The sequence below is a fragment of the Sipha flava genome, unplaced genomic scaffold (genome assembly GCF_003268045.1).
Source record: "Sipha flava isolate LNK unplaced genomic scaffold, YSA_version1 42_pilon_pilon, whole genome shotgun sequence".
Classification (NCBI taxonomy): domain Eukaryota; kingdom Metazoa; phylum Arthropoda; class Insecta; order Hemiptera; family Aphididae; genus Sipha; species Sipha flava.
The window spans coordinates 2946656-2961771 of NW_020273159.1; the positions used below are offsets into that span (position 1 = coordinate 2946656).

The window sequence follows — 15116 nt, forward strand, 5'->3', positions numbered from 1 at the left end:
TATTATAGACACTATTGAAACTGGGTTCATGAGAATAATTTCCATTCCATCGCGCCGTCATATGTACGCTGTCATCTGCTGGTTCATAGATAAAAAAGATCGCAGAGTTGAATAAGCTTATAAACAAATTAACTATTGAATAGAAATGTAATTAATTATTTATGATTAGATGATTTTGTTTTTGAATCGTCTACATTTTCTAATAATAATGGGCTTAAATTATAGGTATTATAACTTAATTTCAAATTTTTTATGTTTTTATCAAATACAGAGTATGATTATTATTTTAAGTGTTACTATGATATAATTTTAAATACTGATTATTTGTACAGTGTGTTTCTACATATCATTACATCTACTATAGTTTTTATTTTTTGTTATGCCCTCATAACAAGTTCCTAATAATGTTCATGATTTCAAGAATAGAAAAAAATTATAAATATTGAATATAAAATTATGAGCTTAATTTATTTTATATATTTTAAACAAATTTTTATTTTTATTAAGTTGTATGATATTAGTGAATATTTTCAAACAATGGGTCGGTTGTTACACAATATATTTCATGCAGTTTGCTGTTTTCATACATACATAAATATATATATATATATATATCTGACATGTTATTATTACATAGTGCAGGGGTGTATTTAGACTTACTTCTAGGGAGGGAGGGGGTAACTCAAATGTTTTCTTTAATTCAGGCTCCAAATGTACAAGTAAAATGTTTGGTAACATTTTTTCAATCTAATTCCGGATCCACTTAGAATCGACTTTTGTTTAGTTCTTTTTGTTCTCTCTATGTTTTGAAAGTTATGCTTGTTTTATTTGATTTTTTACTAAATATAGACCTGACAAAAAGCCCAATTCAGTATTCACAGCCATGCGTAATTTAATTTCGTTATAAAATGATCCACATTTAAAAATATGAGATGTGTATCTCACATATAATCAATTTCTTAAATACGGCTTCAGGGGGACAAACCCCCCCTAAAATACTAACCATGGCTTAGTGTTATTACACACGGACATTTTTCTTGTGTTGATTGGTAGTAATTGATGTTGTATTCATTTGTAATTTTTTGAGTGATTGATTTTTGTCTTTTTATTTTTTTATTTTTCGTTTGTAATTATGTCTTATGCTGTTTGTACATAATAAAATGGGTTCAATTTGAAAAAATGCCTTCCATTATTTTAACACTACAAGCTAATGTCTCATAGAGTAATGCCATATTGAGGTCGGTACTAAATGCAATTATGATAATTTTTAAAATTATAAAAATTTCTAATTATCCAGACTTAAAAGACTAAGTTTCCAATAGTAGATCACCAATCCCACATTTAGTGAGGTTAATTTTCCACCATTTTTTTAATAAAATTTTCATTGAGGAGGTTATTTAGTCACAGTCTTAGATTTGTGTATATATATTCTATGGAAATGGTTTTCTAACCGTGAAGTGCACCTTCTTAGGAAGGTACAAGCACTAATTGGGAGAGGAACAAGGCAAATATTTATATTGTATATTACACTATCATATATTTATTTTTAGATCAACAGTAATTTGCTATTATTAAAATAATAAAAATGTTGTTTTATTTATTCATAGGAGGCGAGATTAGATGGTTTTTGTTTTGGAGACGTGAATCAAAAAAGTTTGAGAACAGTTTTATTAGGGTGTGTCATGGTACATTTTTTGGGCTGCTTCAATTTCTTGGAGACACAATACATGTAGATATTTTTGTAATGCATTATTTCGTGCGTGTAAATTCCTGCGATCTTTGATATTTCGTGATTCTTTAATCATAAATCATTCAAATCAAATTTCGTAGTACAACATTTAGCCACACTAATAAATTTGTTACGGTATAAAACCACACAAACACATTGCAATAAGACCCATATAGGAATTAATTATGTAAGAACCTAACTGTAAAATATGTAATATACAATTTAAAGAATATTTTTTAAATAAAATTTGCTCAATAAAATTTAATATCCTAGAAAATTTAATTTATGATATTGATATATTTATCAATTTCATACAATTTAAGCTAAATCAATTTGAAATAAAACTATATTTTATGTGAATAGTATTTAATATATATTTTAACATAAGCATACAAAATTAATAAAAAAAATTATCTTATAAATATGCACAAATACTGTGAAACTATAAACATTAAATAACTTATAATTAATTAGACCTTTAGGAGGAATTTAAAACTTTAAAATGGTTAGAAGATTGAGCAGCAATTATTTTTGGTGCCGATTCAAACATATCAGATCTGTCTAAAATAGCATCTAATTCTTCATCAGTAAAAACTGAAATAAAATCAATTAAAATAAAATGTAAACAGCTATAAGAAAAATTAGTTGGAATGTTTAAACAAAAAATTAAACTTACTAAATCCATTTGAATGTATTTTGTTATTATAATCAGATGATTCTAATAATTGAATTAGTTCTTCAATTCCTGATATAGTTAATTTTGAAGTTCTATTGAATGTACCTAAAATATTATAAAACTTCATTAAAATATGATTTAACTAAATTATTATCAAATCATAAAAGTAGATTATGTGTCAATAAAAATAAATTAAACAAAATAAACAATTTTACAAAAATATTCTACTACATGAATATCTTATATTTAGAATCAAAATTACTACAAATATGTATTTATTATTTTTAATTAAAATTATTAAATATTCAATTTTTTTTTTTTTTTGTCTTCAATCTTTCGATTGGTTGTCCGCAGCCCTCCAAGCTTCTCTGTTAAAAATAGTAAGTTACTATAGTAAGTTCAATAACAGTAAGTTTTACAACATATAATTTATAAGTTTATAATTTTTATTGTCTGTATACTCAGAATTTCTACCAGAACATTCTGATCATTACAATCTTACAGTTTCTGAAAGGAAATTTTGTCTAGATGATTCTATTGAGGTAAAAAAATTAAAGCTAAAAAAAGCTAAAAAAATTAAGTTGTACCAGTTTTTGACAAAATCAAAATTTTTTTTTGTAATAAAAGAACATTTTTTTTATATGTCATTAAAATTATTTTGGTAAGACAAAAAGTCTAGAAAATATAGTACAAAATTCTTTTCTTTAACAGATCAATAAAAAAAATGATGAGTGTATAAATATGACATTTTAACAGACTACAAAAATCTCCCACATTTATAAAACTTTTAAATTTAATATTTAAAAATTGGATACATTATTTTTTATAACATTGAATCATGTATTTTAACAATTTTCAACTATACAATATCAGTTTTTGGTTATTATTCTATTAATATTAATTATAGGAACTTGGAACATATACAATATAAAACAATATAAAATAATAAATTTTTGATGTAATATTTTACCACTTCCAATAATTATTTTTTCCAATTTTCTCTTTGCACCAGCACGTGCTATTATGTTTTCATCAATTGTGTTTTTAGTACAAAAACGGTACACAACAACTGGTTTATATTGTCCCATTCTATGACACCTATCTTGGGCTTGTAGATCAGATTGTGGATTCTGAAACAAATATTGATATAAATGTGATATTCATTTCTTTTATGATACTCTTATATTTTTAATTAGTAATCACACTAAATGTATGTTTATATTATAATATATTAACTAGAGGAATTTTTACCAAAAATTTAAATTTTTTCATATTTTGTTAAAAAAATTATAACAATATGCCTAAATATCATGTAACATATACAGATACATATACAGGCTTGTATTTCTACACTTAGCAAACTTTACATAACAAAAGATATTCTGAATAACAACAAGGTTGGATTGTTATTTGTGCATTTGGAACGGCTAATTATTTTAAGTTAAAAATATAATGTCTTCTTTTAATATAACGGAGAATTTTAACCTACTACCCAAAAAAAAAAAAAAAAAAAACGCGTGTTATTTTTATATCTTGATAAGTGTAAGCTGTTGATACAGCATCAATATTTCTAATATTTTCATTTTTAACTTGAAAACTTACAAAATATATACAATGCTAATAACCTTAGATGTCAAAGCCAAATTGATTATTCAGTTTTAAAAATAATATTACCAAGTAAAAATATTGAAAATGTAGTTTGTGGTTTTTCATTATTTATGTAAAATATATATATATATATATATTACCAAATTGATTTTATTATTTTTCCTTGAGCTCCATATCTCAGCGTTGTAACCAAATAATGAAAATACATGATGTCATTCATGTATTTTTGTTTGCATAATACCCAATTGGTAATTTTTTTTTTAGTAAAGCAAATTGTTGAAAACAAGGTTTTTTTTTGTCTGTCCCATTTACGTTCACACAATAAAGTACAGTTATTCTGTCCATAGCTTTTTTTGATCGGGTGGAACTATCTGTAGTTGTACAATGCCGTTTCATCTACAATGTAGATATCTTCAGAAGAAAATTTTAAAAGTACCTAGCTGTGGAAGTTTTGTAGTTACCATTGATCAGCATCATCTGCATTTGTGCTAGTTTTTTCATCATGTGTTCTTTTATATTTTCTTAAACTTGATATCTTGTCTTACTTTCCATCAAGACATCCAACCCCCAGTAGCTTTGAATTTATCGTTACCAAGTTTTTTTTTTTTGCAAGGTCTTCTCTTTTAGCTTTTAATTCTGAGCTTGATACTTGAATATCTTGGCTAGTAGCCAATGAAAACTATTGATTTTGTGCTTTGTATATATTTAAATCTTTACCATTGTTTTCTTTTTTATATTGTAACTTGTTGAGAAGCTTGTTCTCGTAAAAATAGTTCTTGAATTTTAATCTGCGCGGTTGTTGATTTTAGTATTTCTAAAATTTCTGATAAACGATGGGAACTAGAGCCCGGCGGCTGTAATTTGATTTTGTTATGAACATCATTTTTTTGCGCCAGTGATAAATCATTACAATTACCAGACATTGTTACCTCATATATCATGCACCATACACGACAAATAATTGATGCACTAAATAAAATTACACTTAATACAATATAAATAATCACACTAAATCACAAAAAATATCACTCTTAAAACACAATAATAGTGACAAAAATAACATCAAGGAAAGATTTATGTTGGATTATCAATCTTAGTTGATATTATATAATTCATAAAAATCTCCCAATTTTTATATCCTAGATAAGTGATGAATATTTACATTATAATCATTATTTTGTTTAGGTAATTAAAAATTTGTCCCGATTAAGTGGTTTTCTCAATTATCTGATGTCCCTTATAAGCTAAGCGGAGTCTACTGTATTTTAATTCTATAATTTTGAAAATTCCTAAATTTTGACTAAGTAACTTTTACCAAGCATCACCAAATTAATATATAAAATAATTAATAACATAGGATTTTTAAGATTTATAGAATTATCAATTAAGTTTACAATAATTTATTCTAATCAATTAAATATGACTGATGAAAACACTTTAAAATATTATTTTACAAAGTGATTGATAAAACTTCTATTGGACATTCTTTAGATTAAATTCTATAGTATTTAATATTTAAAAAAAAATTATACGTACCCAATCACTATCAAATATTATAACAGTATCTGCAGCAGTTAAATTTAAGCCAAGCCCACCAGCACGTGTGGAAATTATCATTAAAAAATAATCTGGATCATTGTTGAATGTATTTATTGCATTCACTCTAGGTAGAATATTCATTGTACCATCTAATCTGGTAAATTTATAGTTACGCAAGATCAAAAATTCATGAATTACATCTAATATTTGAACCATTGTAGAAAATAGAAGCACCTTAAAAACAAATATACATTTACAGAATTATTATACATTATATTAGCAAAAATAACTTTTAATAATCTTAAAATATTTTAGTATAAATATTGGGGTGTTTCATATTTGACTGATGTATGAATATCAATTGTGCAATCCCTCCATTTGTTTTAAATAAAAAAGGTTGATTCCAATGTGAACTTTTCAACTCGATTCTAATCATTTACTGAAATGAGGAGAATTTTTAGATTTAAAATACACACAATTTTTGTATCATAATGTTAATTTTTTTTTTTAAAGTGCTTATTTCCAATAAAAAAATTCACAGGGATTAATGGCACTTTCGGCGAAAAAAATATATAAGTAAAGGTGATTTTAAGTTATTATTCTCTTTCCTTATTTTTTAATTAGTATAGTTAATTTACAATATTATATAAAAATCATACTTTAAATGTAAAAATTCTACTTGTTACAGTGAATGATTAGGATTGAGTTAAAAAGTTTATATTAAAGTCAAAATTTTAATTATTTTATTTAGAAACTAATGGAGAGGTAGTGCAATAGATATTCAAAAATCGGGAAGGTAAGAAGCACCCAAATAAACATAAATTAATTTCAGATTAATCTTTTGTGTGTAATCATACATTTAATAAGTCTTTTGAATATTTATATAATTAATCTAGCATTATCAAGTATCTAAATTATATAGTAATATTGACAAATTTATAATTTACCTTATGACCAAGGGTTTTTAATTTTGTTAACATAGCATCCAAAACTTGAAATTTTCCACTAACTTTAACAATATTTTCATCAACAAGAATATTATTTGTTCCTGGAATTAAGGGCATATGAACAAGATATGGATGATTAGCAATTTTCTTTAATTGAATCATAGGTTCAGTCATAGCTAATGTGATGGCAGTTTTTTCAGTTTCAACCCTGGAATAAAATATAATATGTTTGTAATTTATTTGAAATGTAAACATTTTATTAATTATTTTATTCTACAGTCTATTTTAATAACTAAATTATTATTTTTATATTTATAAAATTTATAAATATGAATAAATATTTTTAAAATTTAAATTTGTTCTTTAACTGTAAAAATGTAAGTCAAAACTAAATAAAATTGTCCAATCATTTCAATTATAAATACATAATATTACATACATTTTAAATATAATTTTATCAATTTTTTTGTATAGCAACTATTAAATAAAAAATTCTTGTTTTTTTTTTTAAACATTTATAATATTCAAATTTAGAATATTGTTTAATATTTTTAGTGTTATAGTAGTGAAATACATACTCTGGCTTTTGTACTGATTTAATAGCAAAAAGATCTGTATATTTTTCAATACATTCAACACATCTTCGTTTAGGCTTTCCTTGTATTATGTCGGATTCCTAAAAACGATTAATAATTTATCTTTCTGCAATTTTTAATAGATTATAAAAATATGTTACTAGTTTAACAAGTATTAGTATAACTATTTGAGGGTTGTCACTAGGAAACTTCTCGCTAAATACTAATTATAACCTAAATATTCTTAACATAATTATATCCTATTTGATTATTATATATATGAATAGGTGAAACTAGACACTTTGAAATAGATCACTTTTTATTAGGTCAGGCCAAATGAAAAATATGAAAAGTATTATTACGTTAAATTAACTATTATTTCCTATAATATAATTATAAAAATAAACGTCAAATGTCTAAATTAAACAATAACTAATAAAACCCTTTATTCAAATACTTGAATAGATTTATTATGTTCTATTATAATCCTTATTTGTACTAATTGTAACTATATACTATATTATATTATAGTATTATATGAAACTTACTAATGTATACGTTTATACATGTATAAATATATTATTTATAATGCCTAAATAATTATTAAAATATATAATATATACATATTTTTCGTTAGTATTAGGTTAACCATGGCCTGAATCGTAGTTTCGCCTATGAATATATGCATATATTAAAAACTGTAAATTTATAATTTTAATAAAAAAAAAAAGTAGAACTATAAGTATTTTTTTTTTAAATCACAATAATTGAAGAGTAAAAGTTAATAATAATTATTGTTATATATAAAAATTATTTACTGTTTCATAAATAGTAATGATTAATGAATGAAAGTAAAGATTTGTACCGATCAAAATATAACATACAATATAATAAAAACCATATTACCTCTTCCTTCTTCAGAAGTATATCTAATTGTTTATTTAATGTTGCTTTATATAAATGTTGTTGTACTTCTGTGAGGGGAGCATAAATAAGAACTTCTTTCTTTGGTGGCAAGTTTAAATCTGTTTCTATTTTTTCCCGTCTTAAAATAAATGGCTTTAGTATCTATAAACATAAAATATGAATATAAATAGAAACCATGTTGAAATAATATCAGGATTTATTGTTAAAATATTAACTTTATATAATTTTATAAATAATAAACAATAAACAATTAGTTTCTGATAGTATTTATTACTTTACACGTAATGTTTTTCTATAAACTTAAAATATATAAAAAAAAAAAAAATTAATTATACTAGTAGTTTATGTAATACTAATAGTTATTATACTAAATGTAAATCGTTTTTCAATTTTAAGAATAAATATATATATATATATATATATATATATATATAGATTAGATTTTATTCTTATTGGGTATTATACTTATTACACTAAGGGTCTTGCTGATCCGGTTATCCCTTGTCTAGACAATTATATAATTATATTTTGTACTTTAGTACTTGTATATATATACGTACACATTCATATTATATAAAAATGATATATGTCAATGTCAATTGTTAATAACAATTGACATTGAAATAACAATTTATTATCTACTATAAGATGTATATTATTGATACATAATTAATATATACATATTCTTAGGTTCTTATGTATTTATAGTATAATTGTAAGTACCTCTACAAAATTAGAATTATTCAGGAAGGATCCATGTATTTAGTTAATTAAGATTTTATTGTTTCAATTACATATTGTGATATTATTATTGTTTTTAATTTCAGTTAATTAGTACATTTATTGTTTTGTTTAGTGGTGATTGTATATTTGTGTAGACCATTTAACGTTTACATTTATTTTATTCTCTGGTTATTATAGGAAGTTGAAAAAAAAAGTCATTCAATTTAATCCAAATTTTTAACAATCCAGATAGAATCTGATCCCATCTAGTCTGAATAAAAGACTCTACTGTACTTATTAGTTATTATTACAAAAATGAATAATAGATATTAACCTTAATGACTATATATATTTATATTATTTTATGTAACAATAGCTATGATTATGGGGAATTAGATTAAAATCATAATTATATATTTGTATATATATTTATTTATAAATTAAATATTACACAGTATATAAATTAAAAATATACTTCAAAATAAATGAATTTACCTTTAATATGATATTCAAAATTTCATCTTTTTTAGCCAAATTAGCAATTTCATCATTGGAGCCAAAAAAATCTTCAACTAAAAACCAAGAATTGAAATCTTCTAATTTACTGAATATTTTTGGCATCAATAAATTTAATAATGACCATAATTCAGACATATCATTTTGAATGGGTGTTCCAGTAAGTAAGAGTTTATTGGAACAATCAAGTTTGCGCATACAGCTAAAAGTATATTTAAAATGATTGTTACATTTTGCATACATTAATACAATCAAAAATTAAAATAATAAGTTATACATACTTGGAAATTATAGCATTAATGTTTTTCAACTTTTGTCCTTCATCAATTGTTATATACATCCATTTGATACTTTTTAAAAAGTTTATATCAAAACGAAGAACTTCGTAAGTAGTTATAATAACTGGATAACAGTTAAAATTTTTTACTTTAGAAGTTTCTTTAAATTTAGATCGTAATTTAAAACGTTCTTTTTCTGGACCATGATATAGTAATGTAGGTATCTAAGAAAATAATATTATTAAGAACATTTTAATTAATAATTAGATAAATAATAATAATTATTAAAAACACAAAATTTAATTAATTACTTCAGGAGAAAATTTAGAAAATTCCAACAACCAGTTGGGAACAGTAGAGAGAGGTGCAACTACAAGAAATGGTCCACCAATTCCCATTTCTATAAGAAAACAGTAAAAAGCTATGGTTTGTATAGTTTTTCCAAGTCCCATTTCATCAGCTAAAATTCCGTTTAAACCATTTTCAAACAAAGTCTAAAAAATAAATTAATGCTATTATTTTAATTAATTCCTAATTAAAATACAAGTTATGCAATCAATATTATTTTATAATTTAAATATAAATTTAATTTAAACTATTTACTCTTATCCATAAAAGACCTTCAATCTGATGGTTCTTAAGATGTCCTTTAAATAATTTTGGTTGTTGAAATAAACTTAAGTAATTATCTTCTTCGTTACCATTCTAGATATCAATAATCAATATAAATTAAATCTTTAAATTAAAATAAATTTAAATAATAAATAAGCAATTTCAAAATAAAACTTAACCAAACAACTATTTTCTATTTTCTGGTTAAAAAAATGAAAGAATATTTTTAACAAATGTATTGGTATTTCATAATATAGTTTAGTTATTATTCAAAGATCCATTCAACTTTATTTAAAGTTAATAGGATTTTTATAAAAATCACTTATTATTTTATTATAACTAGGGAATGGATTTTAATTTGAATAAATATTTTTATGTAGTTTTAATATCGGAGAGTTATTGACACATGTGTACGTTTCATTTGGTTTTGAATGAACTGATGCTAATTTTATTTTAAATATTTTTAAATATTTTAGTATAATTAAATATTTTACAAATAAATAAATAATAACTAAATATTTTACTAATATATACGTAATCTATATTATTATAGAATTTCTGTTTTTATTTTAGTATTTTACGATGAACGAAAATATATGATCAAGTCTGTACAATATCTTATCTAGAAGTAGGTACAAATTTTAAAAAACTTGCAAAACAATTTAGCACTTATTTCCGCTAATTTTGGATTTTTAGTTGATACTATTTCAAAATTAGAAACTTCTAAAATGCCATTAACTGAGAGCCTAGAAATAGTAGATAATGCCATTAAGCCATTAGAACGCATTCCTGGAGAAACTGGAGTTTTAACTAACTCTAAATTACAAAACATATTGGGAAAAACCCCAGGTTTTAAGGCTGTAAAGTCAATAGAGAAATATCTTTAGGAGAAATCCAAAAAACAATTTTTTAAATAGAGTACAGTCCAAAAGAATTAACATATATGAAATACGCACTTGTCACTTCCGTTGACGTGGAGAAGTCATTTAACCGTCATAAAGTAATTCTGAGATTGAATCGCCGTAATTTAAAATTTAAAACTCAAATTATATGTCGTTTTTAATTGTTTCTCACATGAAGAATATTCGGATGATTCAGAATAAACATTTTTATTTTTGTATTATGTATTATTTATAAATCATAGTGAATTACATCTTATTTTCAATTTCAATATTTCAATATTATATATAAATATATAAGAAGTAATAAACTTATATATATTTAAATATTTTTAATTTTTTACTAAATTTAAATCTGTTCCCTAATCATAATTAAGCTCTATTTCAAAAAATTTCTTTAGTCTTCTCCCGTTGATGTAGGTATATACTATATACCGGTGGTTCTCAACCGTCGGTCCGCGATAAAAAAATGCCGGTCCATATTGTGTTGTTATCTTAGTATACTACATATAATCTCTATTGTACAAAATATTTATTATTCTATAGACAACAGTTTTTTCTTTCTTAAATTCATTATGGGGGGTGGTAAAGGATACAATTTACTATCCAATAGTTTTATTAAGATAGCAAAATAACAGTTAGAATTTGATCTTTAGTTAGGTAAGATAATTTAACCTTAATAATTTATTAACTGCAAAAATATGCAGTTCTTATTATATTTTTGAAATGTTTTAACTATTAAGTTTGTTAAATACCAATACCTTACCTAGTTTAAAACTCAAAAGAATTTACAATTTATCAGTTTTGAAAATATAAAATATGAGTCACTTTTAAAAATTGAAGCTTAACAAATTAATCTATAAATAGTAGTTTTTATTTCTAGGTACTATAAATAAAATGTTAATGATCATTAGTATTACAAGGTTATACATCAATTGATGATTTTGAAATATTCTATTATTTAATAAAAACTAAATTAAATATTTACTTCAATTTTAAGAGAATTCATTGTTTTACTTGGTATTTTTCCTTTCATTTTATTAGCTTTTTCTTGTTCTTTCCTAAAAATTAATGCAAAATTAGCTTTAAAATACAGATTTACATTGTAAATTAATTTTCACCTAGTTATTTACTAACTATAATTATATATAAATCATTAATTACTTACTTGATAATTTGAAGTTTACATTTTTTTAATCTGGTTTCAAAAACATTGGTTAATTTTGTACTATTTTCTAAAAGTGTAAGCAAATTTTGAAATCTTTCCTTCCTTTGTTTTTCATTCAAATCATTTATCTAATTAATAATAAGCAAAAATGTTTAAATGTCAAATTTTTTTAAGTAGCATCAAAAAAAAATTTAATTGAGCTGTTGAGTAATTTATTTAATACATCAAATTAAGACTTTCTCAAATAAATTTATCTTATATTTTTTTTCATAAAACAATTGATGAAAGACTAATGTTTTTTAACTAGTATTTAGTATTTTTAGTCTTTTGTACGTAACCAAAATATCAATTAAAACATAAAACAAATTTATTTTAATGTTCTAAAATATTATTGCAATATATTTGATTTAATATTCCGTATTATTTTTTGAAAAATTTAAAAATTTACCACAGTCTTTTCATCTTCTTCTGTATGTTCTTCTTTTAAACGCTGTTCTTCTAATAATATTTCTTTTGGGAAAAAACAATCTTCTAAAAATGTAAATAAATATATTATTTATTAGATTTAAAATATGAATTAACAAGAACTGATTTACATAAATTTATAATAATTAAAATGAAAATATTTATAAGCTAAGAAAAATTATTTATGTAAATTTGAATGATTTTTAAATTTAAAATTGTATAGATAATATGGACATAATTGAAATAGTTTTTATCACATTATCTTATGCTCAAACTAGTGCAACATAAGATTAATGGAAAATGTAATTAACTACATTTGAAATGTATTTATGAATACAGAGTGATTAAAATTTTAATAACAATAAATTTGAAACAATTTTGTTGGAATTATTAAATTTCTATGATATAATTTTTCCTGATTTAGAAATCATAAAATACTAGTTTACAATAAATAATATTTTTTTAATTATTAATTTTATAATGTATACTTTACTTAATTAATTAACTATAGATATTTTTTACCATTATTTATATCATTTTGACTATTTGAATAAGAAATGTTGCTCAAAATATTTTCTTGGTTCATGTTGCAATTTCTGAAATAAAAAAGGAAACAATGGGCTATTTTAAACAGAACTGTTTGAAGCTAAAAGAAATAATATTTATGTTTGATAACAATTATAATGGTTTTAAAATAATTATAAAACCCATCGATAGTTAATATGCATTACTCAAACTAATATTAAAAACAACTTTACTTAAATAATAATAAACAAAATAATAATGAATAACAATAAGGGGTAAAAATAAATTGCTATTAGATAAGTTATTATTTAATGTTATAAAAGTTGTGTTATGGTTTTGAAAAAAATATGTATTATTAGTAAAAAGTCGTTACAAGAATAATACATTCATTATAAATTATATAGTCAGAAATTCTGACTATATAGTATATATATATAAGATGAATATATTTTTTGGTTGTAATGGTATTAAAATAATAATTTTCTACACTTTAAAAACTGACAATTATATAATAATATAAATAAAACGAGAAACTGGTAAATCAGCCGCCAATTGCCTAGTGGCCCAATCTAAAATACCATACACATAAACTAATACGATTGACACAGGTAGAGAGATCAGGTACTTATTATACATTACTTATTATACTCCGATATTCCAGGTTTTCAGTTTAGGCAGTCACAAACGAATGACTAATTTGTGGCAATTTCAAACTATATCAGCCACAAATCCAGTTGAATCTTCGATGAGAGTAGAAAAATTATAGGTTTTTAAGAAGATTGTCAATTAGTAACACGCTACGGGCCGTATTTGTTAGCCACTGATACGCGATTCTGTAAGGGAACAAAACGCGAAATTCATCGGATGTCTAACGTCAATTGCCAACCATATGGATACGGGTTGGGAGAAATAATTCGAAATTTCAAATTAACGATACCACAGATTATATGAAAATTATTTTCATTTAATCTGTGACTATACTATAATAGTGGACAAATAAAACGAACATCAGTTTGGTTATCTCAGAAAATTGGAGGGAAACCGAAAGATCGAATCCAAAATACGTTATCACTGATTTAACTTGATTGATAATGATACTGAGATACGGGTCCGTGAGTAAAATGGTTACGGTTTAAACCATAAAACATATAAATTGATATATTTATTTTTGTATGTCTATGGTCTGAAATCCAATTTTAGCCCATTTTTAAAGTTCATTGAAATAAATATTGTTTTATATTAATTCAGTATATATATCATACGAAAAATAAAAATAGTATCTAAAATAATATTGTGTTGGTTAGACGACTCAGGCGTTGATAAAGTTGATATTGTTTTCACGTAGCGGTTACTTAAGTATTTATTCTCATTCGAGTTTTGTCGATTATTCTAAAAGTATATATTTATTTATTTTTTTCGTTTAATTTTATTTATTCTTAAATAAGAAATAGACTACGAACACCGTAGTAAGTGTTTAATATTAATAATATGTATTTTTATGATGATAAACATAAAAAAACATTTAGAAAAATCGCATAAAAATATTAATACTTATATCTCAAAGTGTATAGTTAAAAAATAACTAAAAATAATCGTTAAAAAATATATAAGAAGTATTTTATATATTTTACTGTACAAGATTACAAAGTTTAGTTTGTGTCCATTTGCGTCTGTTATTTATTATGTTATATATTATTTATTATTTATGTTATTTATTTATCGACATTTACAAAAATTTAAATTGTTATCATTTATATTCTTACTTTTATACTTTTGATGACTTATGTCAACTATTAAGATATAGAGGTTCATTAAATTCTCACTCTGTAAAATCAAGAAAATACTTACTTTTTTGAAGGCTAGATACAAAATTGAATAATGGGATTCGCATTACATAAAATTAGTTGAGTTAAAATTTTAATACATGGA

General features: G+C 23.0%; 1 protein-coding gene across 1 annotated transcript; it reads right to left on the bottom strand.

Annotated features, from left to right (window-relative positions):
* Positions 1–2159: 2159 nt before the first annotated feature.
* LOC112689127 (lymphocyte-specific helicase-like) lies at positions 2160–14236 on the bottom strand. Its single transcript, XM_025562662.1, has 16 exons — positions 13827–14236; positions 13185–13258; positions 12646–12728; positions 12198–12325; positions 12018–12090; positions 10122–10223; positions 9830–10012; positions 9522–9742; positions 9220–9442; positions 7981–8142; positions 7078–7175; positions 6500–6707; positions 5550–5786; positions 3376–3535; positions 2406–2510; positions 2160–2323 (listed from the first exon to the last, which is right to left on the bottom strand). Exons 2-16 carry the CDS (start codon positions 13246–13248, stop codon positions 2208–2210), a joined length of 2163 nt encoding a protein of 720 aa, XP_025418447.1. The 5' UTR covers positions 13249–13258; positions 13827–14236; the 3' UTR covers positions 2160–2207.
* Between the last annotated feature and the right edge of the window lie 880 nt (positions 14237–15116).